At 34.6% G+C, this 27,585-nt stretch overlaps 3 protein-coding genes across 8 annotated transcripts; all 3 read left to right on the top strand.

The window, feature by feature from the left end:
- The first annotated feature begins 8,828 nt into the window (after nt 1–8,828).
- Nucleotides 8,829–13,910, top strand: LOC114749358 (probable methyltransferase PMT20). Of its 3 annotated transcripts, none has more exons than XM_028937861.1 (8): nt 8,829–9,078; nt 10,619–10,910; nt 10,994–11,142; nt 11,255–11,450; nt 11,663–11,873; nt 12,201–12,873; nt 12,981–13,058; nt 13,181–13,403. In XM_028937861.1, exons 2-8 carry the CDS (start codon nt 10,641–10,643, stop codon nt 13,401–13,403), a joined length of 1,800 nt encoding a protein of 599 aa, XP_028793694.1. In that variant the 5' UTR covers nt 8,829–9,078; nt 10,619–10,640. The 3 variants fall into 3 exon arrangements, with proteins under 3 accessions (XP_028793694.1, XP_028793693.1, XP_028793695.1); XM_028937860.1 differs by having other exon boundaries at nt 8,829–9,074; XM_028937862.1 differs by lacking the exon at nt 8,829–9,078 and having other exon boundaries at nt 10,641–10,910; nt 13,181–13,910.
- A 1,161-nt stretch (nt 13,911–15,071) lies between these two features.
- LOC114749369 (uncharacterized) lies at nt 15,072–18,844 on the top strand. Of its 4 annotated transcripts, XM_028937882.1 has the most exons (5): nt 15,072–15,193; nt 15,570–15,938; nt 16,073–17,205; nt 17,798–18,232; nt 18,445–18,844. In XM_028937882.1, exons 2-4 carry the CDS (start codon nt 15,599–15,601, stop codon nt 17,864–17,866), a joined length of 1,542 nt encoding a protein of 513 aa, XP_028793715.1. In that variant the 5' UTR covers nt 15,072–15,193; nt 15,570–15,598; the 3' UTR covers nt 17,867–18,232; nt 18,445–18,844. The 4 variants fall into 4 exon arrangements, with proteins under 4 accessions (XP_028793715.1, XP_028793714.1, XP_028793716.1 ...); XM_028937881.1 differs by lacking the exon at nt 15,072–15,193 and having other exon boundaries at nt 15,599–15,938; nt 18,436–18,844; XM_028937883.1 differs by lacking the exon at nt 15,072–15,193 and having other exon boundaries at nt 15,599–15,938; nt 17,802–18,232.
- Nucleotides 18,845–20,473: 1,629 nt separating this feature from the next.
- On the top strand, nt 20,474–27,567 carry LOC114749338 (cyclin-dependent kinase F-4). Its single transcript, XM_028937845.1, has 19 exons — nt 20,474–20,634; nt 21,924–22,184; nt 22,261–22,312; nt 22,433–23,025; nt 23,114–23,192; nt 23,333–23,401; nt 23,486–23,575; nt 23,661–23,799; nt 23,984–24,086; nt 24,172–24,224; nt 24,337–24,403; nt 25,071–25,179; nt 25,371–25,436; nt 25,533–25,601; nt 25,724–25,784; nt 25,861–25,977; nt 26,531–26,562; nt 26,785–26,860; nt 27,049–27,567. Exons 4-19 carry the CDS (start codon nt 23,018–23,020, stop codon nt 27,264–27,266), a joined length of 1,356 nt encoding a protein of 451 aa, XP_028793678.1. The 5' UTR covers nt 20,474–20,634; nt 21,924–22,184; nt 22,261–22,312; nt 22,433–23,017; the 3' UTR covers nt 27,267–27,567.
- The last annotated feature ends 18 nt before the right edge of the window (nt 27,568–27,585 follow it).

Genomic DNA, 27,585 nt, shown 5'->3' on the forward strand with positions numbered 1-27,585 from the left:
CATGCGTCTGAAAATTCCAACAGTGCCCTCTAAGTAATACTGTTTGACAAGTGAACAAGACAGCTTTAAATTATCGAGGTTACAGATAAAAATGTAAGCGTGAGAGAGAAGGAAGGAGGGGTATATGCAAGGAAACAAGAAAAGAATACAGGGGTACAGTACTTCTAATACTGTCAGTGAGCTAACAAAGCAAAGAATAATAAAAAATAAAAAAAGGGTAAGGAAAAGGACAATATAAATTATAAATTATTAAATTAGATGATCATGTCAGGGAATAATTATTATTATTTTTATTTTTGGGGTCCGTAACAGTGAATAATTAATTACTGTTATTGCTGATCATGTTTACTTGAAGAAGAGAATAATTGTTTCCTGGATGCTCTGGCCTCCGATATGGTTTGGTCAAGCAATAAAAAAGAAGTTACTATGACCTGTTCCCTGTTTTATGTTATCCGAGAAGACAGCTAGCCATGTGGCGTTTACTTTTAAGATGTTCTTATTATCCGTTCAGACTCCACGATTTAGTTAAAATGTTTATTTTGGTTATATTAATGTAAAAACTCATCTAAATTTATTTTAATTTTAATATAAAATATCAATCTATTTTACTTTTTATATTTATCTTTTTTTAGGGTAGTCCTTGTAATAATGATATTTTTAACCATTAGTAAAGATATTTTAAAAAAGACAACACATATTTATTATAAATAATTAGTTTAATTGATTTTATTAATCTACTCAAGTTAATTAACTAGATCTTATATTAAGAACCAAAATAATAATAAACTCATCAATTTCATCTTTCAAAATTATTAAAAACTATTGATCGTAACTGTACAAAAAAATTTACGTGAGTTGGATTCTAGAAGCTCGTCCGAGTTATGACATGTCTCAGATACTTATAACATACTAAAGAAGAATATATAAATCGCTCATAATCAAGATCTTCATGTTGGTAGTGAAATTTGAACTTATAATCTTATAGACTATGAATCACTTCTTACCAGCTAAATAGTACTATCTCCGGTCTTTAATATAAAATCCTATTTGACTTTTATTTTGATTCTAAATATAAGATCTCAATCCACTTTGTCTCTCATATTTATACATTTTTTTCAAAGTAGTCCTTCTAACAATAATAATTTTAGTCAATATATTTGATTAGTAAGGGTATTTTAGGAAAAACAACACTTATTTAGAATAAATAACTAACTCAACTTACTTTCTTAATCTTTTCAAATTAGTCAACTGGTTCTTAAAATTATGACTGAAGGTAGTATTATATATATATATATATACTCCTCCGGTCCTAATTATAAGACCCAATTGACTTATTTGAGGAGATTAAGGAAGTAAGTTAAGTTGGTTATTTATAATAAATAAGTGTTGTCATTCTTAAAATATCCTTACTAATTAAGTATATTGGCTAAAACTATCATTATTAGAAGGATTATCTTGGAAAAAAATGCATAAATATAAGAAACAAAATGGATTGGGTCTTATAATTAGGACCAAATAAAAAGTCAAATTGGATCTTATAATAAGGATCGGAGGAGTATATATTAATGTACTAAGAGTTGAGAGGAGTGGCGTCTCGCCGGGGAAGGAGTGCTTTGCCGCGTAGCTTTCCAATTGGAATTCCACCGTTTAGCGACAACTATGTACGTATGTAAAGTTGCACATGCTGGGCATAGAACTGTGATGTGATTCCAAGACTCGTCAGCAGCACACTTCACTAAAAATTTTGTACTGTATATTCTGTTAGAAATACTCTTCCGATCCTTAATATAGAATACTGAATTGGTTTTAATTTTAAATATAAGACATATTTTTTATATTTATTAATTTTCTCTAAATTATCTCTATGGATACTCCCTCAACTATAATCAAGTAGAAGATGGATAGGGGGTATTAAGAAAGATTATTATGGTGTTTTAGGAAAAACATGTCACGTTTTTTATAATTAACTAACTTACCTAACTTTCTTAATCTAGTCAAATTAGTTAAATGAGTTTTATATTAAGGACCAGAGGAGTATAATACACCCTCCTGTTATTATTACCTCATGTATTGATTATAAAATCTTACTCTTCCGATCCTTAATATAAGACATAATTATTGAGTTGATTTTGGTCCTAAATATAAAACTTATTTCTTATATTTATCAATTTTCTCTAAATTACCTATATGAATACTCTCTCAATCACAGTTTAGTAGAAGAGGAAGAGGAGGTACTAAGAAAGATTATTATAGTAGTTTAAGAAAAACGTGTCACATTTATCATAATTAACTAACTTACCTAACTTTCTTAATCTAATCAAATTAGTTAAATAGGTCTTATATTAATGACCCGAGGAGTATTTGTAATTTATAAACGAAATTTTATAAATAGGACTGGAGATAGTACTATAAGAATTAATTCAATATTTAATATGCTCTTAAATATAAAATCCTAATTTACTCTGTTTCTGATTTATGCATTTTTTTAAAGTAACCTTTATAATAGTTATACATGTTAAAAGTTTTATCAAATGATAGTTCTAATTAATACATATAATTGGTAAGAATATTTTAAGAAAGACAACACATATTTATTATAAATAACTAAATCATGACATTAATTTTTTTTCTATTTATAAGACATTTCAACCATCAATATCTAGAACATCTAAAAGCATTTTAAAAAAAATTTCTGTCTCTGATGTCACACCAAGTTCACTGTTCACATACGTATTGAATTAAAGCCCGCCTACTACAGCCAGCCTAACTCTTTATCCAATTCACATGAAATGAGGTTCATTAGATTCCCTCCCGAACCTCATAATATTATAAATGTGCGCAGTACTATCTTCTTATTCTGATTATAAGATTCTAATTATAAATAAGATCTTATAATTAAGATTAAAGATAATACTCTTTCGATCCTAATATAAAAATTTTATACATACTGATATAAAAGTTTTATATTTAAGACCGGATGAGTATTTGTTTTAAGTAACCCTGCCTTGATAACCACTACTTTTATTCTTATTTTTCTATTATTTCTTGTCAAAACTTTTTCAGCCGTTGGATTTATGTGGTTTAGTATTTAGAAGGATTTATCACAACATTGGCGTTTATTTAATCCGAGAAGACGGCTAGCTAGTTGGCGTTTACTTTTAAGATGTTATTATCATTATCTGTTCACACTTCAGGAGTTAGTTAAAATGTTTATTTTGATTCTAAATATATACATTCATCCATCTCATCCATCAAAATTATTAAAAATCATTAATCATAACAGCACGAGAAATATCCAGGTGAATTGGATTTTAGAAATTTATCAGAATTAGACATGCCTCCAAGACTTATAGAACACTTATGAAAGTATATGTAGACCACCTATCATCAAGGAACTTGTACCGACAGTGAAATTTGAATTTCTAACTTATAGACTACGCGTGGACTTCTCACCAGTTAGGCAAATCTTTATTGGCGCGCGGCCGCGCGCCAATAAAGATATACTCCTCCGATTCTTAATATAGGACCTAATTGATGAGTTGGTTTTGGTCCTAAATATAAGACCCATTTCTCATATTTATCAATTATCTCTAAATTACCCCTATGGATACCCTTTCAACCATAATCAAGTAGAAGAGAAAGATGAGGTATTAAGAAATATGATTATAGTATTTTAGGAAAAACGTGTCATATTTTTTATAATTAACTAACTTACCTAACTTCCTTAATCTAATCAAATTAGTTAAATGGGTCTTATATTAAGGACCGGAGGAGTATATATATATGTATATATATATATATATTAATGTACTAAGAGTTGAGGGGAGCGGCGTGTAGCCGGGGAAGGAGTGTTTTGCACGTAGCTTTCCGGTTGGAATTCCACCATTTGGCGACAACTCTGCATATATGCATAGCTGTACGTGCAAGGCATGGAACTGTGATGTAGCTGGTCAAAAAAAAGAAGGAACTGTGATGTAATTCTAAGACTTGTGAGCAGTACTCTTCATTAAAAATTTTGCACTGTATATTCTGTCCGAAATATAATGCTGCCGGCATTTATTAGTACTCTGTAAAAATTAGTTTAGTATTTAATTTAATTTTAAATATAAAATCTCAATTTTTTTTTTATTTATCATTTTTTTTGTACTTGTTATAGTCATTGAACATATTAAAAGTTTTATTAAATAGTAGTCTCGTTAATATATATAATTAGTAAGGGTATTTTAAGAAATAAAACACATATTTATTACAAATAATTAACTTAATTAATTTTCTTAATCTAATCAAATTAGTCAACTTTCTTTTATATTAAGGATTGGAGGTAACATTCCCTTCTAGTGTGAATGATTCTTAATATAAGAACTAGTTGACTAGTTTAAATATATTAATAAAATTTGTTAAGTTAGTTATTTGAAATAGATATGTGTTAAATTTTCTAAAATATCCTTACTAATCATATGTATTAGTTATAATTATGATTTAGTGAAATATTTAATGTGTACAGTTACTACAAAAGCTATTTTAAAAAGAAATGATCAACATAAGAGATAAAGTGAATTAAAATCTTATATCTAATATCAAATTAAAAGTCAAATTATCTTTTATATTAAATATAGGAGATACCGAGATAGCATAAATGTGTGTGTACGTGGCATTTGTTTTCAGTAACTCTACCTTGAAAACTACGACTTCTATTTTTGTTTTTCTATTATTTTTTGTCGGAACTTTTCAGCCGTCGGATTTGTATGGTTTAGGATTTTGGTAGATTCATCTTGAACATTGCTCTATTTTACAGAAAAAATAAATCAAGCTCATTAAATATATTTAGAAATCTTTTTTTTTTCAAAAATAATTATAAAATTTTTAAAACCATCATTCATTTTATACTAACTTTTAATTAACACACACTTAACTAACTAGGGCCAGGTTCCATTTTTCTAGATTAAGACTTGAATTCTTGCCAAAGGAGGTACATGTTCAAAATAGGATTGTTTTCAGTTAAAAAAACATGTACAATAAAAAAGAGTTAACAAACAATCAATATAATATAGATATTTTTAAAACAATATATCAATATACTATTACCAGTATTCTGTTAAAAACACTGTGTTGTGAAACATAAAATCGCGGAAAAAATATTACTTCTGTTTTTAAATACTATTTCCAGTTCTTAATATAAGATCTTATTTAACTTTTATTTTGATCCTAAATATAAGACCTCAATCCACTTTATCTCTCATACTTATTTATTTTTTTCTAAGATAGTCTTTCTAATAATGGTGGTTCTAGCCAATACACTTGATTAGTAATGATATTTTAGGAAAAATGATATCTATTTATTATAAATAACCAGCTTAACTTCTTTCTTTAATTTACTCAAATTAGTCAATTAGCTTTTATATTTAGAATCCAAGATAATATAAGACTTAGTTTGTAATATAGACCTGTTAAATAGAAACAGACGAAGTATTTTATTTGCACATCTGATTCAGTGCTCACAGATTGCGAAACATAGTTAGAGAAATTAGAACCGGCAGATTCTCTGTGAACTGCACCAATAATAATAATAAAAGACAAATGCCTCCGTCAAATAATATTTATTTATTCATCCATGAAAACCAAGGAGCCACAAAATACACCGACAAGCATTCAAACGAATTTATATATAATACCGCGTCCGGCGGGCAGAATTCCTTTATTTATATTTATTTACTCTTCGAATATTATATATTTATGATGCTAAAAGAAACGAATTAATTGATGATACCAATATGTTTGTAAAAGACAGTCACGAATTTTGCAAAAATGTATATGTTTTTTCCTCGTTCTGTATGCTCACAAGTGGATCACTGCGGTTACTATCATGAAACCGTGTTTACAAGTCATACTTATGATAATTAAGATAACTTTAACAAAATGCGGTGGTTTACATATTTGGATTTTAATGATTCCATTTTATTATAACTTATTCGCATAAATTATAAATTAATAAAAAACTGAAAGGTTAATACAATTTTTAGTTCATCAGTTTTGTTTTTGTTTCAGTTTTTGTCCCTCGATTCTTAAATTATAAATTTTGATTTCTCAAGTTCATTTTTGTTTAAAATATTAATTCTTATAATTTAATAAAATTTTAAATCATTTTATCACATAATTTGAAACTTGAATAATTAAAAACTAAAATTCGTAAATGACCAAATATTCTATTCACTCGAGCTAAATCATATGTTTCTTGGGTTCTACTTCTCAGAATTTAATCATCATTAGCCTATTTGGACACTTAACTCTGCCTTCATCCAAATCATTGCACGAAATTCGACAAATCAGTCAAATTATTTATTATCTATATAATTTCTATATTTCATATCAAAATTAATTAATTTCAATAATAATATCAATGGTAGTTCGGCTTGTTTCGGGTTCAATACACATGCATGGATCCCACACTAATTACTTGTACATGACTCAACATACAATAAGAGGCCCCATATGGCTCCATAGACACACAACACATGCACACATTTTCTTTTTGTCCAGCACACATGCATGCAATTCAGATATTTATAGAATAAATTATATATACATATAAAACTTTTCTCCAGTAAAAATATTTAATATCTTAATTAACTAATATTTTTCGGCCAAAAATATTTCAACTATCAGAGACGTGATTCGTGGGAAAATATTATTAACAATATTTATTATGCGAAGATGTTGCATTCGCATCGAATTAATTTTTAACACCGAAGATTTTTTTTCCTTAATTACACTTTCAATTAAATTATTTTTTTGTCTATATGAATTATTGATTGATTTATGACTTGAGATTTTAATGGCACTGAACTTCATAAAACGTGAGAATTCAGAAATTCTTAAGAAGCCCCAGTTCCACGCGCCTCACAAACACGACTTGAAATATCCTCTTAAATAAAAAAATCAAATAAAATTAATTATAAATAAATTAAATATACAAAAAAATAGATATAATTTTTATTTATCAAGTAAATTTCACAAAGTCGACAGGGTATCTTGCTAATACACACACATATGTGCGTATAATTGCATATATGCTTTTATTCGCAGACAAGTAAATATCATTACTTTAAAGTTAAAGCCTCTTTTCTAAAGTAAAAGAATGCTCATAACCAAGGGCTTCCAGCTGGAAATGTTGAAATGCCCTTATAATTAATCCTGATTTGTTACGAAAAAAGATATAAATCATACTACCTTTACCTAAACTGTATGATAATTAATAATTTTTTTATCATTTTTAAATACATATCTAATTTTATAATATAATGAAAATATTAAAAATGAAAATAAGTATTCTCTCTATTCGTGTTAAAAATTGAAACATGACGATGGATTGACATGCATCTGATATCCAAATTAATATGCAACTCACATAATTTGGATTTAGTTTCAATTTTGATATGAAAATCCGTAAATTGACACGAGTTCTCGGAAAAATGTTTGCCAGCTTTGTTGGAGGGATTATTTTAATGAAAAATTTAAAAAATTAATAATAAAAAATGAAGATAATGATCTCTATTTTCAAACACTGTCAACCATTCTCATCAGGAAAATCTCGATTTAAAAGGAATGACAATTGAATCTTAAGATTTTTTTCCCTTAATCCGTGAAGATCAAAAAGTTGAAAAGAGTCAATAATTTTTAAAACGCGTTTCTCCAAAGTTTCTATAATTTTCAGTTTCTGATCCTTGAAGTTAAATCATTTTGTCTCAAATAAAAAAAGAAGAAGTCAAATCAGTATAGCTTAAATATGTTAATATATATTTCATATAAATAAAATCTATAATCCAATAAAAAAACTATATCCTGCATTACTTTTGAAAAAACGTTATACCTCTTTTAAACTCAACAAACACAAATTTGTTGGTTACAGTCTATAGAGATTTAAAAAGAGAGAAAACCTTACCCAAAGAATGTTAAGGAAAATTATTTAAATAATTACCATTTTTTCAGAGAATCTTTGTAAATATACACGATCAAATTTAAACCCAATCAGTTATGTCCATAATTTTTTTTAAATCATTAAACATATGATCATAAAAAGGGAAACAACGAGTAATTTTTATAAAGAGATATACATGTGATGCCAAATTGTCAATCAATAGAAAATTATTTCCTTACATATTTAGATCCATTTTGCACGAGGAACTACTCAATACAGAAACTAAATAAAATTTATATTTTTATTTTAGAAACAGTATATAATAGAAAACAATAATAAAAACACAGTAAGAACTAAGAAATAATATATAAACTAATTAGTTTTTAATGCGTTATGAAGATTTTTTTTGGGTCAACAATATATCACGAGGATTTGAATCCTAAAATAACTCTCTCCACCTAACCTTGCTCCTCCCATGGGATGTATATCCCGGTGGCTTAAACTTCATTGACAATATAAAATGTAAGGCCACGTGGCAGAAACCCATTAGGGAGATTAACCAAAATTACGGGGGTTGAAATGGGACAATATTGTCAAAGTGGTTTTCGTTTTCAGCGCCTCAGCACGTAAAGTCAAGTCGTAGCCGGTGGTATGGCAATACATAGAAATACTACCAATAATCATTGCAGATTCATTGACAATTTGACATGTAAAGCCAAATTCCCAAATCGGAATTTCACGGGGTTAAAAAAAAAAAAAACCCTATAAGGAGAGAGAAAAACAAGAGGGCGATCAATTAATTAAATCCATCAATCCCTTCTAATTTCGACAATTAAGTAATTTTCTATTGATTTTTTTTTTTGCCCACTCGGAATTCTTTCTTGTATTATATATTTGATTTCCATTTGACGGAAGAAGAAGCAGCATGGAAGTCGACCATAGGGGGGGGGACAGCGAGGCGCACACATGGCTGACGAACAGTTATATAAGCGTTCAGTTCAGCTCGTTTAGCAGCGATTTCTGACTCGTTAATGCATGTTGCCTTCATTCTAGGCCTTTTCCCTCTTCTCTCGAGTCCCAACCTCTGAGAGAAGCGTTTCGGTCTCGCCCTCTTTACCCTTTTCACATTCTTTCAACGCATACCCACAACACCAAACCGGTACGTTCTTCCCATTCCTTCTTGTCTTTCTTTCATTATTGTTATTGTTACTTCCTTTTATTTATTCCTGAGATTTGGCTCTTTTAAACTCCACGCCTTAATTCTCGCAGCCAAAACTTGGTGAATTGTCTTTCCTTGTATTGTGAGTGGTGATTCTCATCTCTCCCTCTACTTATTTCGTTGCGCATATTCGTCTTTTTTTTATCACTGCTTGCTTCTTCATCGGTGTCCTTCTTCTGTCAGATCTCTCTGGATTGAACGTCCTTGTCTCTGATTCAAACTCATTCTGTTCTTTGGAGTCACAGATCTGATTTGCGCTCGTGGGTTTTATGTTGTTTTTGTTCAGTTCCCTATTTTTATATTCTCTGAATTCCTTTCCTGGTATGCGTGCTTCGAGTGCTTATACTGATTTATTCTAAAATCTTTCCTCTCTCGGGATTATTATAGTTTTTCTTTTCTTTTTGGATGAAACGCGCTTTTTTTTTTGTTTTTTAATATTCTGAATCAGCAAAACTTAAATAACAAAGCTGTGCTTCTATTTCTCATTTTCTACCTTTTTAATTCCTTGCTTGTGGGTTCTCCGGTCTTGCTCTGTTGAGTGTCATGCTGCCATTGATGATTCGTACGAGAAGCAGTTGATCGGCAAGCACTGACAAATGAATTATGGAATCTTTTCGTGTCTGTCAAGAAATGATAATATTACTTTATGCACTTTCGGTCTTTCACCTGCTCATTACTCCCCGCTCCTTCCATCAATGGCATGTTGCAAGATCTATTGTTTCTTTTCGCCTTTTCCAAGGGCCCTATGCCATGTGAAATTTATAAAGGCAAAGTGACATGGAAAGCAGGAAGTGTCGGTAGCGCGATTTTTCATTTGCAGCTTAGCCTCGTCATTATGTTGAGTAACTCACGACAGCTGGAGTTTAGCATTGTTTTTGAAAAAAAAAAAATCTCATCTTTTTTCCGGAAACGTGAAGTTTCCTGGAAGTTGCTGTCCTGTCATATTGTTCTCAGTATCTTAAGTTTCTCAGCGATCAACATCCTGCTGTTTCTGGATACTGATTAGTTGCTCCTTATTTCTCAATGAGGCGATCTAAAATTGCCTAGGCCCCTCTAGTTAGTTGGCAGAGCTAGGGTGGTATGGTGATTCAGATAAAGTTGATTTCTTAATTTGTAAGAGCCCTTAATTTATCAATTGTAATGCCCGCTTGATTGCTAGAAATTTTTGGAACGAAATGTTATAATATCACGACAGATGCAATTATATTCATGTACTGAGTTTTCAAACGACTTCATTAGTAGAAACTTGAATTCTTTTGACTGGTGGGATTTGAATGGCTATTATAAAATTCTAATGCTCCTTTATAAGTGATTGTATACGGTTGATAATGATCATTGCTGACAATGGTGAATGAGATGTGAGTTTGACTTGTAAAAGGCATGTTGGTCATTCTATCTATGGTAATTTTGCCATAAATTTATGAGTGGGGGAATGTGACGCTGTTGCATTGCAGCAAGGCTGAGTATATTTCACTGTTCTGCAGATAGTCGATTAATTCTTGGATCATGAAGCACAAAGATGGAAAACCGATCACCCATCCGGACAAGAATTCAAGGGCTATCTCTATGGCGATCATGTTTGTTGTGCTATGTGGACTTTCTTTTTATTTAGGTGGGATCTTCTGTTCTGAGAAGGGAAAATTTGTCGCCATTAATACTCAGAAGACCGCTGAATCTTCCAAAGAATCAGCAGTAGCTCCTCTGAAAGTCAAATCCAATAGCTTCCCTGAATGCAGCATTGAATATCAAGACTTCACTCCATGCACAGATCCAAGGGTATTATGAGTTTCCTTTTTCGGTTTCCGTAGAATTCATAGAAAAAAGGTGCATTATTGATTAAATTAAACACAATTTTACAGAGGTGGAAGAAATATGGTTACTATCGGCTTACTTTGTTGGAACGCCATTGCCCTCCAATTTTTGAGAGGAAAGAGTGCTTAATTCCTCCCCCAAATGGGTATAAACCTCCAATTAGATGGCCAAAGAGCAGGGATGAATGTTGGTACAGGTACAATATGCTTCCATGAGCTCTAGCATTCTAAGGATGGATTATCTGTAGTTGGCTGCGATTAAATCCAAGCTGGCCATATCTTCAAGTTTTATGTTACCCCTAATTTCAGGAATGTGCCATATGATTGGATTAACAAGCAGAAGTCGAATCAGCATTGGTTAATAAAGGAAGGGGAGAAATTTCTCTTTCCTGGTGGTGGTACTATGTTTCCCAATGGTGTGAGTAAATATGTTGACTTAATGCAAGATCTGATTCCAGAAATGAAAGATGGGACTATTCGAACTGCTCTTGATACTGGTTGTGGGGTAAGTTTTACTTTTTGTTTTTGTAACAACATTTTATGCATTATTACTTATAATCATTCTCGGAGATTCTTTTTTAGGCTTTAATATATTTACACATATTGCCTTTTCTATATTTATTTATTTTTTGACTGCATTGTATATCTTATGAAACCTGTTAATTTCTGCAGATTTATAGAAATTAACAATAACAATATATCCCTGTTTCATCCTAGGTTGCTAGCTGGGGCGGTGACTTGTTAGATCGAGGCATACTAACAGTTTCTCTTGCTCCAAGGGATAACCATGAAGCTCAAGTTCAGTTTGCTCTGGAGCGTGGCATCCCCGCAATTCTTGGTGTGATTTCTACCCAGCGACTTCCATTCCCATCAAACTCCTTTGATATGGCTCATTGCTCAAGATGCCTCATCCCATGGACAGAATTTGGTAATTTTCCCTCGATTGTTAACTTTTATCAATTAAACTGATTAACATATTTTAGTCCTTGTAAGTACAAAATTGTGGTTTCCTAGTATTATTAGTTTGCATCAGCATCCAGCATTCTCTCCCCTAATCTGTTGGTTGTCAATGATACTGGGTTCTATCAAATTGTGGTTCTTGCTCTGCAAATTTTAAATTAACTAATGCAAAGCCTGCTTGTCCTATGAGTGTATTTTTAAAGGTAGCTAGTCCACTCGCCTTTTGTTTTGCGTTTAACTGTTTGTTTATTCAACTATTCTACATGGTTTTAATAGAAGGAATATCTACTTTCAGGTGGAATTTACCTCCTTGAAATACATCGTATACTTCGTCCTGGTGGGTTTTGGGTCTTGTCTGGGCCTCCAGTCAACTATGAGAACAGGTGGCGTGGATGGAACACCACTGTGGAAGAGCAAAGATCAGATTATGAGAAGTTGCAAGACTTGCTGACTTCATTGTGCTTTAAGATGTACAATAAGAAGGGTGACATTGCTGTATGGCAGAAATCTCCCGATAACAGTTGCTATGATAAGCTGGCTAAGGAAACCTATCCACCAAAATGCGATGACAGCCTCGAGCCTGATTCAGCATGGTACACACCACTTCGTGCTTGTCTTGTAGTTCCAGATCCAAAGCTCAAGAAATCAGGTTTGGCAGCCATTCCCAAGTGGCCTGAGCGATTGAATTTTGCACCTGAACGGGCTTTTCTGATTCATGGTGGAAGTTCTAGCGCTTTTAATCATGATGACAACAAGTGGAAGTATCGTATTGAACACTACAAGAAGTTGCTTCCTGACCTTGGGACTGACAAGATTAGGAATGTGATGGACATGAATACGGTTTATGGAGGTTTTGCTGCATCTTTGATTAATGATCCTGTTTGGGTCATGAATGTGGTCTCATCTTATGCTACCAATACACTTCCTGTGGTTTATGATCGAGGCCTTATTGGGACCTTGCATGATTGGTAAGTCTGCAATGTTGCTTATGAACGAAAAAACTTTTTTGAAGTTGTGGGCTTTTACTTTCCTGTTTTCATAATCTTCTTTTGATTTGAATTTTATTGTTTGGTAGGTGTGAAGCCTTTTCAACATATCCTCGAACTTATGACCTGCTCCATCTTGATGGACTCTTTACTGAAGAAAGCCAGAGGTGACTTTGTCAATTCATTTACTTAGAAATATTCTTTCAGAGAAGCTTGGAAGTTTGATTCTTGCATATAGCTATATGGTCTTAAAATTCACTTACAATGTTGGTTGATTGGTTCTTGACAGGTGTGAAATGAAATATGTGTTGCTGGAGATGGACCGAATTTTACGCCCTACCGGATACGCAATAATTCGAGAATCCAACTATTATATGGATGCTATTTCCGGCATTGCCAAGGGCATGCGATGGGTTTGTCATAAACAAGAAACCGAAGATGGGTCTGATAAGGAGAAGATATTGATATGCCAGAAAAAGCTATGGCAGTCACCCAACAGGCGCTCAAGATGACAGCTCTGGGATGCAGAAACCAGTGGTGATGAGTGGCTAGAGCCTGTTAATTCCATGAGTAAGGTGCAAAGGGAAGCGAGTTCGATGCCGCTCTCAGATAAAGATTTGGTTAATTCTATCAAAGATACCAAGAGTCAGTAAAGTTAAAGTTGGTTATTCAAGAGCTAGTAACCTACAATAATCTTAATTTTATAGAGGAAATTTTCATATTTATATTCTTACACATTTATTCTTTATATGGTTTAAATGTATCAGATATTGCTCCCTTTTATTTAGATCTCGCTCCCTTGTCCTCTCCTTTTGTCGCTCCTGTGTAGTATGGAAGTGAATTCATGTGAAGTGAAGAAATGATAAGGTTTTAAGCCCTATAGATACAGCAAGTGACTCCCCCATTCCCGTCACTAAAAGTTGCTGTTTGTTCTTCAAGTATTCCTGTGGAAAGAACAATGCTGTTTATATGTAATTTTATTTTTCCTTCATTTTATGAGAATGAAATAATCTTTTTCTTCATTTACATGCTTGACTCCTTTTTATTAATACCAAAGTATTGTTCGGCACAGCTTATCCATCTTACTGTTAACTATGATTTAGATTCTCTCAAGTTAAAAATAAGTGAAGTTCGTGAACGCAAAATATTAATTAATATCTCGTCAATATTCTGCCTTCAGTTTTACCAGCCATTGGTCTTTACCAACTTTAATTTCAAAGAATCCATTGTACCCGTCGACAAACTTTAGGTACAAGAGTAGCATGAATCTCTTAAGTCTATTGAAAGCAATAAGCAACATTCAAGAAATTCTTAGAGATCAACTAAAAAAGCTCTCTTGCTTTTTATAAACAAGACGTCGATCACATACTTATTTTTATTGCGTAAAATTACTTAAAATAAATTAATCCAAACAAATGAATAAGAAACCAGATTATGCGAGATGGAAGGGGTTTCATATGATCATGTGTAAAGGGTAGCTAGTGTGTGTCAACTATCAATCATTCTTTGCATATACTAATATGGGAGATCAGTAGAGTAACATTATGGATTTGCCTCCAGAGTATAAGGTTATATTGGGTTATGATCTCAACATTGATATCTTTAGATCCTAGTTGGCTGCATCCTTTTGCACTTAGGGGAAAAAGTGTAGACAGGTTTAAAGAGTTAAGGCTTCACGGGCACACATTTTTCAAGGAGGGATGTTGGAAGATTGTTAGTAGTATACTACCTCTTATCCTTAATATAAAACTTTATTTGATTTTTATTTTGGTTTTAAATATAAGATCTTAATCCACTTTATCTCTTATATTTATCTATTTTTTCTAAGGTAGTCTTTCTAATAATGGTAGTTTTAACAAATATATTTGATTAGCAAGGATATTTAAAAAAACAACATTTATTTATTATAAATAACTAACTTAGCTTGTTTTTTTTAATTTTTTAAAATTAGTTAACTAGCTCTTATAATTAGAACCGGAGGTAGTATTTTAAAATCTTTAAAGAATAATTATGTTATGCAGTTTATTATTCTTTTATGTTTCAGACAGAAAAACATGCAGTTTATTATTAAAAAATTGATAGATATTGCCCCAAAAAAAGGTTAAAAAGACTCAATCCCATGACCTTTTTTTTTTTTTTTAAATGTCGGTCTTTGCCATGCGAATATCGTCGTCTTCTTCACTTCTTCCGTCGTGTTAGGGCTATTGGAGTTTCAGCTATTTCCGCATCTCCAAGCTTCTCCGTTCACAGCAGCGAGGCCAAATTAACGTGATTGCACTTCATTTCCATCGAGCCATAATCGGTAAATAGAGTATCCGAAATTCCTCCGGAGTATAATCTCAATTGATGGCTTGTCTTTCAATAGTTCTTTCCCCCCGACTCCACGCTGAATCTTCGAAATTCTCCTATGCTGCGCCATTGTGCCATTTTCTATGTATTTCTTTTTCTTTTCCCGTTTTGATGGAAGTCTTCTCCCATTTTATCAACCCAACCGACTGGATAGTAGAAGAAAATTATTAATTTGGGTGCTATTTTGTGATTGCAAATATTCTCTGGTGTATTTGAAATCACTAGGGCCAGTGTTCCTATTGCTTTCTCTGGATAATCTTGTTTTCTCGACTCTGTAGTGTTATTTTTTCAAACTCATGTGTATGCACAACGGACCTGGTTTCTTGCAGGAAGAATACTATCTTCCTCTAGCCGCAAGATGATTGATTTGTTTTTGACGGAGCCCTGCTGGGATGAAGATGTGGATAGCGGTGACTCAATGAAACTGAGAATATCCCTCTTGAAAGAGTTGGAATCTACTATATGGTCGTTGATCATGTCAGGAAGTCGATCAGAAGCTCGACTATGGCTTTGTAACACCATTGCAGGAATGACTTCCATCACTTGTCACCATCAGTGCGAGTTATTTATGGATTTACTTAGATCACAGAAGCAGGGTTTAGCTTCTCAACTTTTGCATATGATGTTTGAGAAGAAACCACAGATGGGGGGATCCATTTTAGCAAAGAGAAGTCACGTACTCGAAAATTTTTTTGAAGGTGAGTTTCATTTATGCATTTTGTTAATGGCTGGACTAGTTTGATTATGAAACTGCAGGGGCTATCTTCCATTTGATTGTTTGTTTGTGCGTGTAATTGTGTGTCCTGATTGTGCAAGATTTTGAGAAATGCAGGTAATCCAAAGCGTGTCTTGCAGTGGTTTGTTAATTATTCCTCTGGCAGTGGACTAGAGCTGGGAAAAGGTGCAAAGGCGTTGGCCCAATTTGCATTCAAAAATAGGGATATTTGTTGGGAAGAGTTAGAGTGGAAGGGAAAACATGGGCAATCACCAGCAGTAGTTGCTACAAAGCCTCATTATTTTCTTGATTTAGACATCCAGCAAACTGTAGAAAATTTTCTGGAGAATGTTCCTGAATTTTGGTCTTCCAATGAGTTTGCTGAGTCAGTGAAAGACGGTGATATTTTTTTCATTGACAGGCAATTCTTTGTGCAATATTTTATAGATTTAATGTATAAAGATGACGCAAGAGACATATGGGAAGTTATAGATGAATTCCTCACGGAGCAGCCATTTTCTTCTTTGTGTCACCGCCTTCTTATAGCTCTTGAAGAGCAGGATTTATTCAACTTTTTGAAACTGCTTCGTAGGTTTCTTTACCCAGTAATGGAATCTAAACATGTCAATGGCCTATCTAATTTGTTTGAGATCGTACTTGTAAAGTGCGAAATTCCTGGATCTATTGACCAGATGCTACTGTTAAATGCTATCATTACCCAGGGAAGGCAGATTCTTCGTCTTCTGCGTGATGAAGATGCCCAAAATTCACAGGAAAGAATCAAAGAAATTGTCTCAAGGATATCTGCAATACCAAGCAACTCCAATAGCTTAATTCCATTCTTTAAGAATGCTTGCAAGATGTCAACTTCAGAAGTGATAAAGTGTCTGGGACTTCAGTGTTGGGTTCTTTATTGTAGAATGTCGCATGAATGCCATACTCCCGAGTCATGGGAGTCTGTCTTTCTGAATAATCATATTGGTTTCCGCAGCTCCAACAAATATGCGTTGCTAGGTGATGATGGATCATCAGATGAACATCTTTACAGTAATGATTGTACTGCTTCAATAGTAGATAAAAGTAGGAAGAAACAGAAGGCTCGGAAGAAGAGGAGGAGGAACCGTGATCTTGATGATGATTATGGTGATGGACTGCTGAATTTTGATTCTACAAGTGAGAAGTTGGATTTGCTATCAAATTCTGGGAGATGGTTGCTTTCAACTGATGGGTATCTTGCAACATGGACTAATGTTAGTTGATCCCTTTATCTTTTGAATAAAATCTATTAAGCTTCTAACTAGCACTTAAGCACTTGAGTGAAACTGTAGGGTGGCATTTGATGTTTTGATATATTGTTGAAACCGACTTTCTCAAACTAGACTAGACCGGTCGGTTTGAAAATTGGTGACTTGGTTTCTGGTCCAATCTAGAATATCGGGGAACTGGCTGAGAAAGAGGTCAAAACCCTGTATAATTGTTCAGCAACCAGTGAAAAGTGGGAAAACCGGACAAAGCCTTGAGAACCTGGTTTTGAAAAGAGAGTTAAATATGCTGAATAGCTGGGTTGACTTCCTGTTAATTATAGACTAATCTGTTTATTTTGTTTGATATTAATTATTTTGGATCACGATCAGCTATAATCGTGCTCCAATTTTTATCCTGTAAATTGAATATGGATTCTAAGTTGTTAGTAGTTTAAGTCGAAAATTAAGAATCTAGGTAGTATTGAGGATTCAGGTCTTCTAAATGATGTGTTTGAAATTTTTTAGTTTTTGGTAAAGAAATCCAAAACATTTGAGATATTATCTGCTGTACTGATTGTTTGATGATTTCTCTATCTAGGTAGATTTACCTGACCACCTTCATTTACATTGCTTGTCAAAGTGGATAACATGGCTTTTTGCCAAGTGAGGTCAAAGCCTACTTCAATGAGTCTGCAGAACGGATGTTGGACCGGAAGCTGCTGGATGGAAATATTAGTTACAATGACATTTGGCATCTGCATATGGAGAAAACTCCACCCATTTAATGGAAAGCACGCGTTGGTTCTTGAATCTGCATGTTCTTTGGCTTTTTGATAGCAGCACAGATGCTTCTGTTTGAAGATTACTGCCAAGGTACGTGGCTCCTGTGTAAAAGGCAAAGCTCTGGATATTATCAGGGAAATGCAGCTTTGGAAGTTGTGAATCCTCTTCAAACGGTGAGCTCATTCTGTGAAGCTGATAAAGAGTCGTTGAATGCTGAAAGCTTTGCTTCATGAACTGCTACAGTCCAAGGGTGAGCAACGTGGTTTGTCTTTCATTCTTATTTTGAATATCTCCCTACTAATCATTGACATTGGATTATCTCCATTCATGCATTCATGCATTCAGAGGGAGAATGTGACTCAAGTAAATATGACTTTGTATGGGATCCACATCTCATAGTTGCACTCATCTGTTATTTTCTCTCTCTAAATGAACTCTTTACATACGATGTAGAGGATTCAGACTCTCGGTCATCGGTCGAACCCTGGTGTCAGAATGACCATCCCCAAAGCTGCGAAGGCCCTAGCCTGGCAAGGTTTCCACTTGAGTTGCACCATGATTGATATATGAGCAATGCAACTATGTAATTTCTGCACACCACACCACAACTTACAGGTGTTCCCAGTATATATATGGTAGACGGGCAAGTCATCCCCTGGCTAAGGCCCCCTTTTTAAGCAAAAGAGGCGGCCAATAATTAACTTACCATCTCTGTTATTATTGTATTGTTCGGCTTCCAATGTTCCGGTCTATCAATAAAACTATTCGAACCCATTTTTGAGCTTGTAACTAGTTTGGTTAAAAGCGCCGCAACATATTACGGTTGATTTTTATAAATGTGATTGAAGTTGAATTATTCTAATTTCGGGCTAAGGTTGATTTAGCACCTGAAAAAATTGTGCTCAGTGTACTATAAAAATTTTTGTAGTTTATTCAGCATTGTGAATTATTTTTCTAAGTGTGTCTAACATTTTAAAATATTTTGTGATTTTATTTAGTACTCTGAAATATTTTTTTAAAAGCAAAGTCGCTTCAAAAAAGTTAATCCTACAAAGTTGTGTTTAGAACCCTTCAACTTTCAAGTAAACACATGCACGCGGTTTTGACTACATCGCAAAAACATAAATTTTGTGAATAAATAAAATAATGCCTGTGCATTTGTGGGGATCCCCTGTGGACTGATAGTTATTATAATTAAATTATAGAAAACTCATATCTAATACGTCTGATAACGAATTCTTGATAGGGGAACAATGTTACATATCCGAAGACAACCTCACAGGGGAAGGGACCGCTAAAACTGTGGGGAAGCCCTCGAACACATAGGCCAGGAGGGGGATATGACGCGGTTCTACACTTCTACTTTCTGAGAGCTCACCTAATGGTTACTACTCTATGTATTGCTGCAACCACTTGCTTGTTTGCAATCTTAATTAACTCTTGTTTTGAAGCCGAAATCGTAGAGTGAAAGCGAAAGCATATGGGTCTACCATTCTATTTGCTTAAATTGTCCGCCACGACCTCTGAATCTCTCTGTCTCAACTTATTACACCTAACGGCCTTTTTCCTACTCACTGCCTCTCTGGCAAGAACGAATCCCTTTCCAATCTGTGGGAAATGCACAGAAACTAAATTATTAAATGTCATTATCATAATATCCAAAATCCAGAGTGTGCATTACCACCTCTCAACCTAACCAAAGCCACACCCACCTAACTTTATCCAGCCAGCCCAACGCGCTTATCAGCATTGGCCATCTGACACATTTAATGATCCATTCTTTTTTAACACCGCAAAATTATGGTGTTTAAAATTTTAAGGGGCGCCTCTCATCAAATCTGAATTATGTTTTAAAGGTGTCGTGTCATTCCATTATATTCAAAATGAAAAGCCATAATAACATTAATGATACGAAGTCGGCAAAACATCATGATAGCTTTTTCATCATTACATATTGATATAGCCCAATGAATGACGTTTTTCAATGTTCCGTAAAATGGTGGGTTTATTTTAGAATGGGTTATTATAAGAAGATTTTTTCTTTGGGGAAAAAATCGTATATATTGTCTTTATACTTCACGCCCAAACACACAAAAGGCAAAAGCAATACAGACACTTGAACAAATTAATTACGAGGGAAATATTAATAATCCGGGGAGAAATATCAAATATTGCGATGTCTCAATTTATATATAGAACTTTTTGGCCGTAATATATTGATTCACAGAATATTACTATTATGTACAATTGTAAAAGGCAAAAAAGATAACTATCTTAGTTTAACCGAAGTCAAAATGTCAAATTATCCAGATGGGGTCGGTCCACCGTTAGATCGGACGATGACGAGGTCGCAAGTTTGCAACGCGTATAGAAGAGGGGATGTGGCTATAAAAGCGGGACGAGAACGCAACACGCGGTGATGGTAAAACCGTAAATTAAGTGTCGCTCGCAAACAAGGGCTTTCCTATTTGCTATTTCTTGGTCCGCACGAGGGAATAAAGATCAACGAGAGCTGGAAGAGAGAGAAAGAGAGGGGGAGAGAGAATATAGGGAGCAGGAAGAAAGGCAGTTTGATTGCTCCCGGAGAGAGGAAGCTCTGGATTCCGCCTTTTCCCGTCCTCGGAGACGGTGGTTATGCCGCTTGCTGTTAAGGTCCTTTCTCTTTTTCTTCTCCGTCGCATTTTCATTCTTCGTATTCTTATGTCTCTCCATGTGATCTCATTGTGTCCTCCTTACAGATCCGATCCGATCCGTTTTGGATTCGTTGGATTCGTTGTTGTAATCAGTTTGAATTTGTGTAATTTTCCTTTTTCGTTTAATCTGTAATCGAACGCGAAGGCTTGGTACGTCTTGTGGATTCAATAATTATATCGCAGACCGCTTGACTCTTGAGGATTTAGCAATTGATTTGGTTCGTCTAGGGCTTCGTCGAGGTTTAATTTGTTTTTGTGACATGTAATGCCTGTGTTTGAGTTTTTGCTTCCAATTCTGTGGATTTGCTAGGGCTTCTCTTCTTGTGTCCGATTATATTGCAATTTTAGCTGAGCCTAGTTTCTTCCTATGTGAAGGGTTGTCTACCGCTTTTGGTTATCCATTTTTCTTTTCGTTAAATGTTTGATGTAGTCAGTGGATGGCGGTGAGATAGTTTCTTACCGATTTACTTGGAATACTTTTAATTATGCTCCTTCTCCGCTGAAAGTGCATTTTTTCCATGCAATTCGATTAATTGTCTCCTGGATAATAATCAGCCAGATTCCAATATTCTCTCGTTTTCTAATTTGACGGACCGATAACTTCTCACATGCTGTGTAATCGACAATATTACCAGGTTCCTGACACATTCGGCTTCCCTGGTAACTATCGCCTCTTGGATTATCATTGATTATACCCTGAGGTCCAGTTTTGATCAGTCTCCTTATGAAATTTGACTTCAAACTAATGCTCTGAGTTGTGGCTGATTCATTGGTTCTTTTTCTGTGTGCATCTAAGTCAAGGATAAGTGGTTATTTGTGAAGCCTTGTAAATGGCTTAGATGCCGATCATATATTTGTCTTGGAGGACCCTTTCTTTGGTATCTCGGGAATTGACACCTCGAAATATTAATTGACAAGATATTTTAGTTTGAGCTTGTTGTACCTTCGAGGTCTCTTAGATATTGAGTTGATAGGCTGCTAGTTGTTGTTGAATAACCTCCATAAAGTTTAAGTTTTGTGGTAAATTTTGAATCTTACTTGTGTTTAAATGGTGCGTGCTCTGATGAGTCACTGTCTTGCTTGCATTTGGATTTACGTCACGTCCTTTCATGTCAGATTTTTATTAGGATCTTTGTTTATTTAATTGTATGTTGTTTAGCAGAGAAATTGGACTTGTGCAGTTATACAGCTTTTAATATTATTTATTATTATTCTATTCTGAGCTTTGCTATTTTTGCTCAATTGCAGGGTGCACTGGCTTCAAATCTAAATTTTCTTGTTTTTATTTTTGAGATATGGAGGGAGATTGTTTCAGGCCAATATGCTACCAGTATCGGTTGTTCTCATTCCAAAAAGTGCTTGATTGGCGGTTCTTCATCCTTGGAGATTTTCTTCTCGTTTCCTTTGTTAATTGCACCTAGTGTTCTGCTCCTTTTTAATGATCAGCACATGGTACGTAATGTTAGCTTCTTCTGAGACTGGTGCTGCATCTTTTATGCACTTGTGCAAGTAAGCATTTACTCTGCTTTTGTGTTTGGTTTAAACCATTGTGATCGTTATTTTTTAACAATAGTTCTTTGGACAGTGCATTGCTGACTGAACATCAACCAGAAACATCGAGTAAGTTGTCTTCTGGGGTAAGAGAACTTTTAAACCATTGTCTTCTGGGCTTAACTTTTAAATCCTTCTCTGATCAACCTTTTTTAATCAAATTTGAATTCTAATTTCTTTTTACTTTTCTCCCCATTTTTTTATAGGGCTGAAGCACGTATAGTTGTGACTGAATATCAGATGCTATCTGGATCTTGAGCATTGGACAAGTGATTGCATTGAATCAGTGCATATTATAGTTATTAGTAATTGTTTTGTTGCTTCTTACATGGGTAATGGTAGTGACAAAACATCAGCTACCTGAAGGTTCTGAAACACTTTCTGTGTAATTTAGAAGTAGCTATCTTTAGAGTCTTGAAGTCTTGTGCATCGGAAACTTTAGCTGGAGCCTAATGATGTGGTTTTTATAACAATCATTGTTTGACCTTGCGAGCATCAGTATGCTCTCTCGTTCTTGTTCTTTACTACCACCTCCTTCTACCATTACAAGGCCGTGGATGTATCAATCAATAAGGCTGTGCTGCTCATCCATCACAACGTTTCTGTTTTTGTGCCATCTTATGTCATGACAGAAAATTGATGGTGGATTTTGCTGGACCAGCGGACATATATTAGCATTCTATTGTCCTTTTGTGAGTGTCATCTGCAAGAGAGATAAAAGCAACCTATCTTTGTGTGTCTATTTACCTTCGTTGAATAAACAAAGAGCTACTTTGTGTTCCACAAGAACAATGGAGAGGTGAATATTTGTTGGATAAATTGTGTATTTCCCCATATATGTTCTTGAATCAAGATTCCTTTTCTAAAGTCTTGCTTATTGAACACAGGTACAAGTTAATCAAGGAAGTCGGCGATGGAACATTTGGGAGTGTTTGGAGAGCTCTTAATAAGCAAACTGGTGAAGTTGTGAGTGTGGCTTACCTTCTTGTTTTTTTTTTTTTTTTGGGTCAATTGATTTACCTTGCTTGATGGAAGTACATTTCCCAATGCATATGCAAATCATGATTGTGTCTTTGGTTCCTTCTGTCTTCTGATGCAAAATGCAGGTTGCTATCAAGAAAATGAAGAAGAAGTATTACTCTTGGGAGGAGTGTGTAAACCTGAGAGAAGTCAAAGTATGAATGCTGATCCTCAAGTTTCATTTGCAATATAATGTTTTATTCATCTATATGTAACATTATAAATTCCTCTTTTGGCAGTCACTACGGAAAATGAATCATCCAAATATTGTCAAGCTAAAGGAAGTTATTCGAGAAAATGATGTTCTGTACTTTGTTTTTGAGTACATGGTGGGTTGCAATTTCATGTGGCATTATGTCAAGTTGATGCAAGGATGATAATAATAAATGACCTATGGTATTTGGGGTGATGTAGGAATGCAATCTGTACCAACTCATGAAAGACAGGGAAAAGATGTTTTCTGAAAGTGAAGTTAGAAATTGGTGTTTTCAAGTTTTCCAGGGTCTTGCATACATGCACCAGCGTGGGTACTTCCATCGGGACCTGAAGCCTGGTAATTAGTTATCACTAGTACTCAATGGAAAAACTTACTGTGCTTGATCAGCAAGCAAATTAATTAATTGTTGAATATGCCTTGTAGGGCATGGGTTGATGAGATTCCTGCTCTTTTGCACTTATATAGACCATGATTTTACTATAAACTTTTGTTTTGACATGGAGTACATTATTACTTGCAGAAAATTTGCTGGTCTCCAAGGATATCATAAAGATTGCTGATTTTGGTCTTGCCCGTGAGATCAGTTCCCAACCACCCTACACTGAATATGTCTCCACACGGTGGTAGGTGTCTTCAATTTATAATTAATACATCTTGGTCATTACCTGTATTAGGCATATGATAATTTGTATGACGATGTTTGATTAGGTATCGTGCACCTGAAGTGCTGCTTCAGTCTTACTTGTATAGCTCAAAAGTTGGTGAGTGATTTATCGTGGAATATCATTTGTGTAGTTGACTAATCTGTTACTGATGGTGATGCTACGTGACTTGTGCAAAACTATATTATTTATTTACATTTTCTGATTGTAGACATGTGGGCAATGGGTGCTATAATGGCTGAACTGTTCACACTCCGTCCTCTTTTTCCAGGTGTCAAGTATGTATCTTCTTTCTGCTTCCTTACTCCCTAACTTACCAGTTTAAGAGTTATAAACTCTATCCTTGTTGACCAAGAAAGAATCATAGTATCTTGAATAGAGAACTAGCAAATACTATTCTGGCCCTAAATATTAGTGGCCTTCTTGAAGGATTTTTTGGTCCTAAGATGTCGGAGCATTAATTATTTTCCTTCCGCATATGCCTTTAGTTTGCTCTGCAATTAAAAATAATGTGCTTGTTTGTTTTATTTCATGAGGAGATGAAGTGTTGGGAAGCATAACTTATCGTTGGAAATGAGTTACTTCCTTTGAATTTAATGTATTTAATAAGGACAATGTTGGAAACTATTGGAATGTTCTGACAAATTTAAGGTTGTAACCAACTTTAATGTCTTTTTTTTTTTTAATATGTGTGAGGTAATTAAAAATGACATATACTGAAAACTAGATGGAGCATGCCACTTGGCGCTTGGGACTGGATGCAAAATTTTTGTCAATATTTATTTTTCTAAATTAATTGGATTTTTTTTTTTCCTTTTATTTATTGGCGGTTGCATATTCACTCATAACCCTTCTACATGTTCCATGTTATATATACATTTGAAGCAATTGTTTCGTGAATGGGTCTCAGAAATGAACATTTTCTTTCCCTGACTCTGTGCGCAGCGAAGCAGATGAGATTTACAAAATTTGTGGTGTGATAGGCAGTCCGACCATTGAATCCTGGGCTGATGGACTTAAACTGGCAAGGGATATTAACTATCAGTTCCCACAGGTTAGCTTCCTCTGGTTTGGGCTGGGCAGTTGGGAACTTGGCTCTCAGTGTTGTATTTTAAATTATGTTTAGTACAACTTGTCTAAACTTTGGAATTGATTTTTTTTTCCTTTTTTGTTATTTTCTACTGCTATTTTATATCTTTGGATATGGAGCGACTCATACTAAATAGCGAAAATTGAAAATTTCAGCTTCCTGGCGTACATCTTTCTAACCTGATCCCATCTGTTAGTGCCGATGCAATCAGCCTTATTACAGTAAGTAGCTTTATCCGAATGTTGTTTCAGTCTTGTCCCTTTACATTCCCTGCTAATAGATTGCACTTACTTTCCCTGCGTTTGCTACCCATGTAGTCACTCTGTTCATGGGATCCTTGCAAGAGGCCAACAGCTGCAGAGGCCCTCCAACATCCTTTCTTTCAGGTTGTTTATGAACTATTTTTTCTAGATGGCCTTTATATTCATAATGTCTACTCATATCAATGGAAATATGTTCTGCAGCTGCTTTTTGTAAGTTTGTTTAATTCCTAGATTTTTGTTTGTAGAGTTGCTTTTACATTCCTCCATCCCTTCGCATCAAAGCAGGAGCTAGGACGCCTCCATCTGGTTTGTTTTTATTTTGGCTCAGTCAAGAATTATAATGGTGTAATTCTGGGCGTACTAATTATTTCTTCTGTTGCAGCTGGAACGAGGGGATCATTGGATAGGCAAGGGGTTAAGAGATATTCTTGCACTTTGTCTAATTCAAAGCTCACCAATAACCATTCCTCCCCAAAGTTGCACCCTTCATTAGCTACAGGTGCTCTGCTCTGTTTTGTTTTAGCTAAGATGCTTGTATTTTGCTTAGATCACAAACCTTACTCAAGAAAGAAAGTCATGCTGATCAGTAGTAGTGTCTATGAGGAAGGGTTGGGGCTTTGAGCTACCTATTTAATGTAATTTAGACATATATTGTTTGTATGGTGTTTTAAAACGCCTTCTTTCTTTCGCATTACCATTCTCTCATCGATTACTGCAAACTTACGGTCCATTTGGTTGGAAGGAAGGGGACAGAGTTTGCTCTGCTCCCGTATTTTGCTTCTTCTTTTTTCCCTGGTAATAAAGGACCCTCCCTTTGTCTGGCTAAAATTGAATGGAAATCTCCTTCGAATTGAAAGGGATTTGGAATGATCATTAAAATCTGTTTTCCCTCCACTCCCCTCACGTCCCCAATTAAAATCCTTCCCCTCCCCTCCCCTCCCCTCTGTTGAATCAAACAGTGTTAGGCTATGTTGAGTGGGTCCCTTGTGTTCTTGATGTGCATGGCTGTATGCATTGTCTACAAGGTTCTCATGTTCTGAATGTTGTTACAGGTGTACATCGGAAGCTGGATATGGCAAATGAGGTCAGTTGTTTTTTCTGATTTCTTTATCGACCAGTAAATGATTCTGCTATGCGAAATCCATTACTTCCACATGTGCACTTCTGCCACGTCTACCTTTGCTGAAAATTTTCCTGTTCACCCGTTTCTTTTTTGACTGTGTTGAGGTATCTTTAATCTAGCGACAACAAAATTATCTCACATTCTCCTAGTAATGCTGATAATTTTTCTACGATTCTCTTGTAGGATGGAAATAAGACCGACAAGTCCGTGAAGACTGCCAAACAACCAAAATATCGACCACCAGGAAAGGACAGCCCAAGTAAGCTTGCTAACATTTAACCTTGTTATTTCAAAATACATAAAGTGGCGGCCCAGCGTTAAGATTTGTGGATATTCAGTTTTATAATTAAGAAATATGCTCACAAGTTGCTTCAGTAATTGATAACTATCAAAGCTATGAAGCGGTTCCCTGTAATTGATAACTGAGAAAGAAATGTTGGCTGACAGGTGCTATGAACAAAGGAAGGACTAGTACTGTACGTGGGGTTTCAGAAACAGCTGATAAGTTGGCTAATATGGCAGTTAGTGCTCGAAGACAATCAATGGGCGCACCTCCAATGAAAGCCGGAGGGCATTGGATTACTGAGTCTCGAAACTTTCTGCTGAGGCCTGCCCAAGAGATTCCAGCTGCTAGAGCTTACTCAAGAAAAGTTGCCGGCTGGTAAACGAGTTGAGATTGATCAAACATACGCATGCTGACGAGTGCGTTCTGTGAGTATCACCTACATGCTATAGCCATGCCCTTCTGATATGTGTGTTGGGATATATATATTCCCCCGAGCTTCGACTCTGCTTTTACTTTTTTAACCTCTTGGTATTTCCCCAATAAAGCTTCTTCATTCTGGTCCGTTTGATTGCATGGTGATATGACCGCCTCTTTGTATTCTTCATTTCCACATACAAGTGTCCTTTTTCAGAATTATCGAGTATCTTCGGTTTTAATTATAATTTCAAGGTTTTGAAATATATGTTGCATTGATTCAG

The sequence above is a fragment of the Neltuma alba genome, unplaced genomic scaffold (assembly GCF_004799145.2).
Source record: "Neltuma alba isolate B1F8T4 unplaced genomic scaffold, ASM479914v2 tig00006019_pilon, whole genome shotgun sequence".
In the NCBI taxonomy this organism is placed as follows: Eukaryota; Viridiplantae; Streptophyta; class Magnoliopsida; order Fabales; family Fabaceae; genus Neltuma; species Neltuma alba.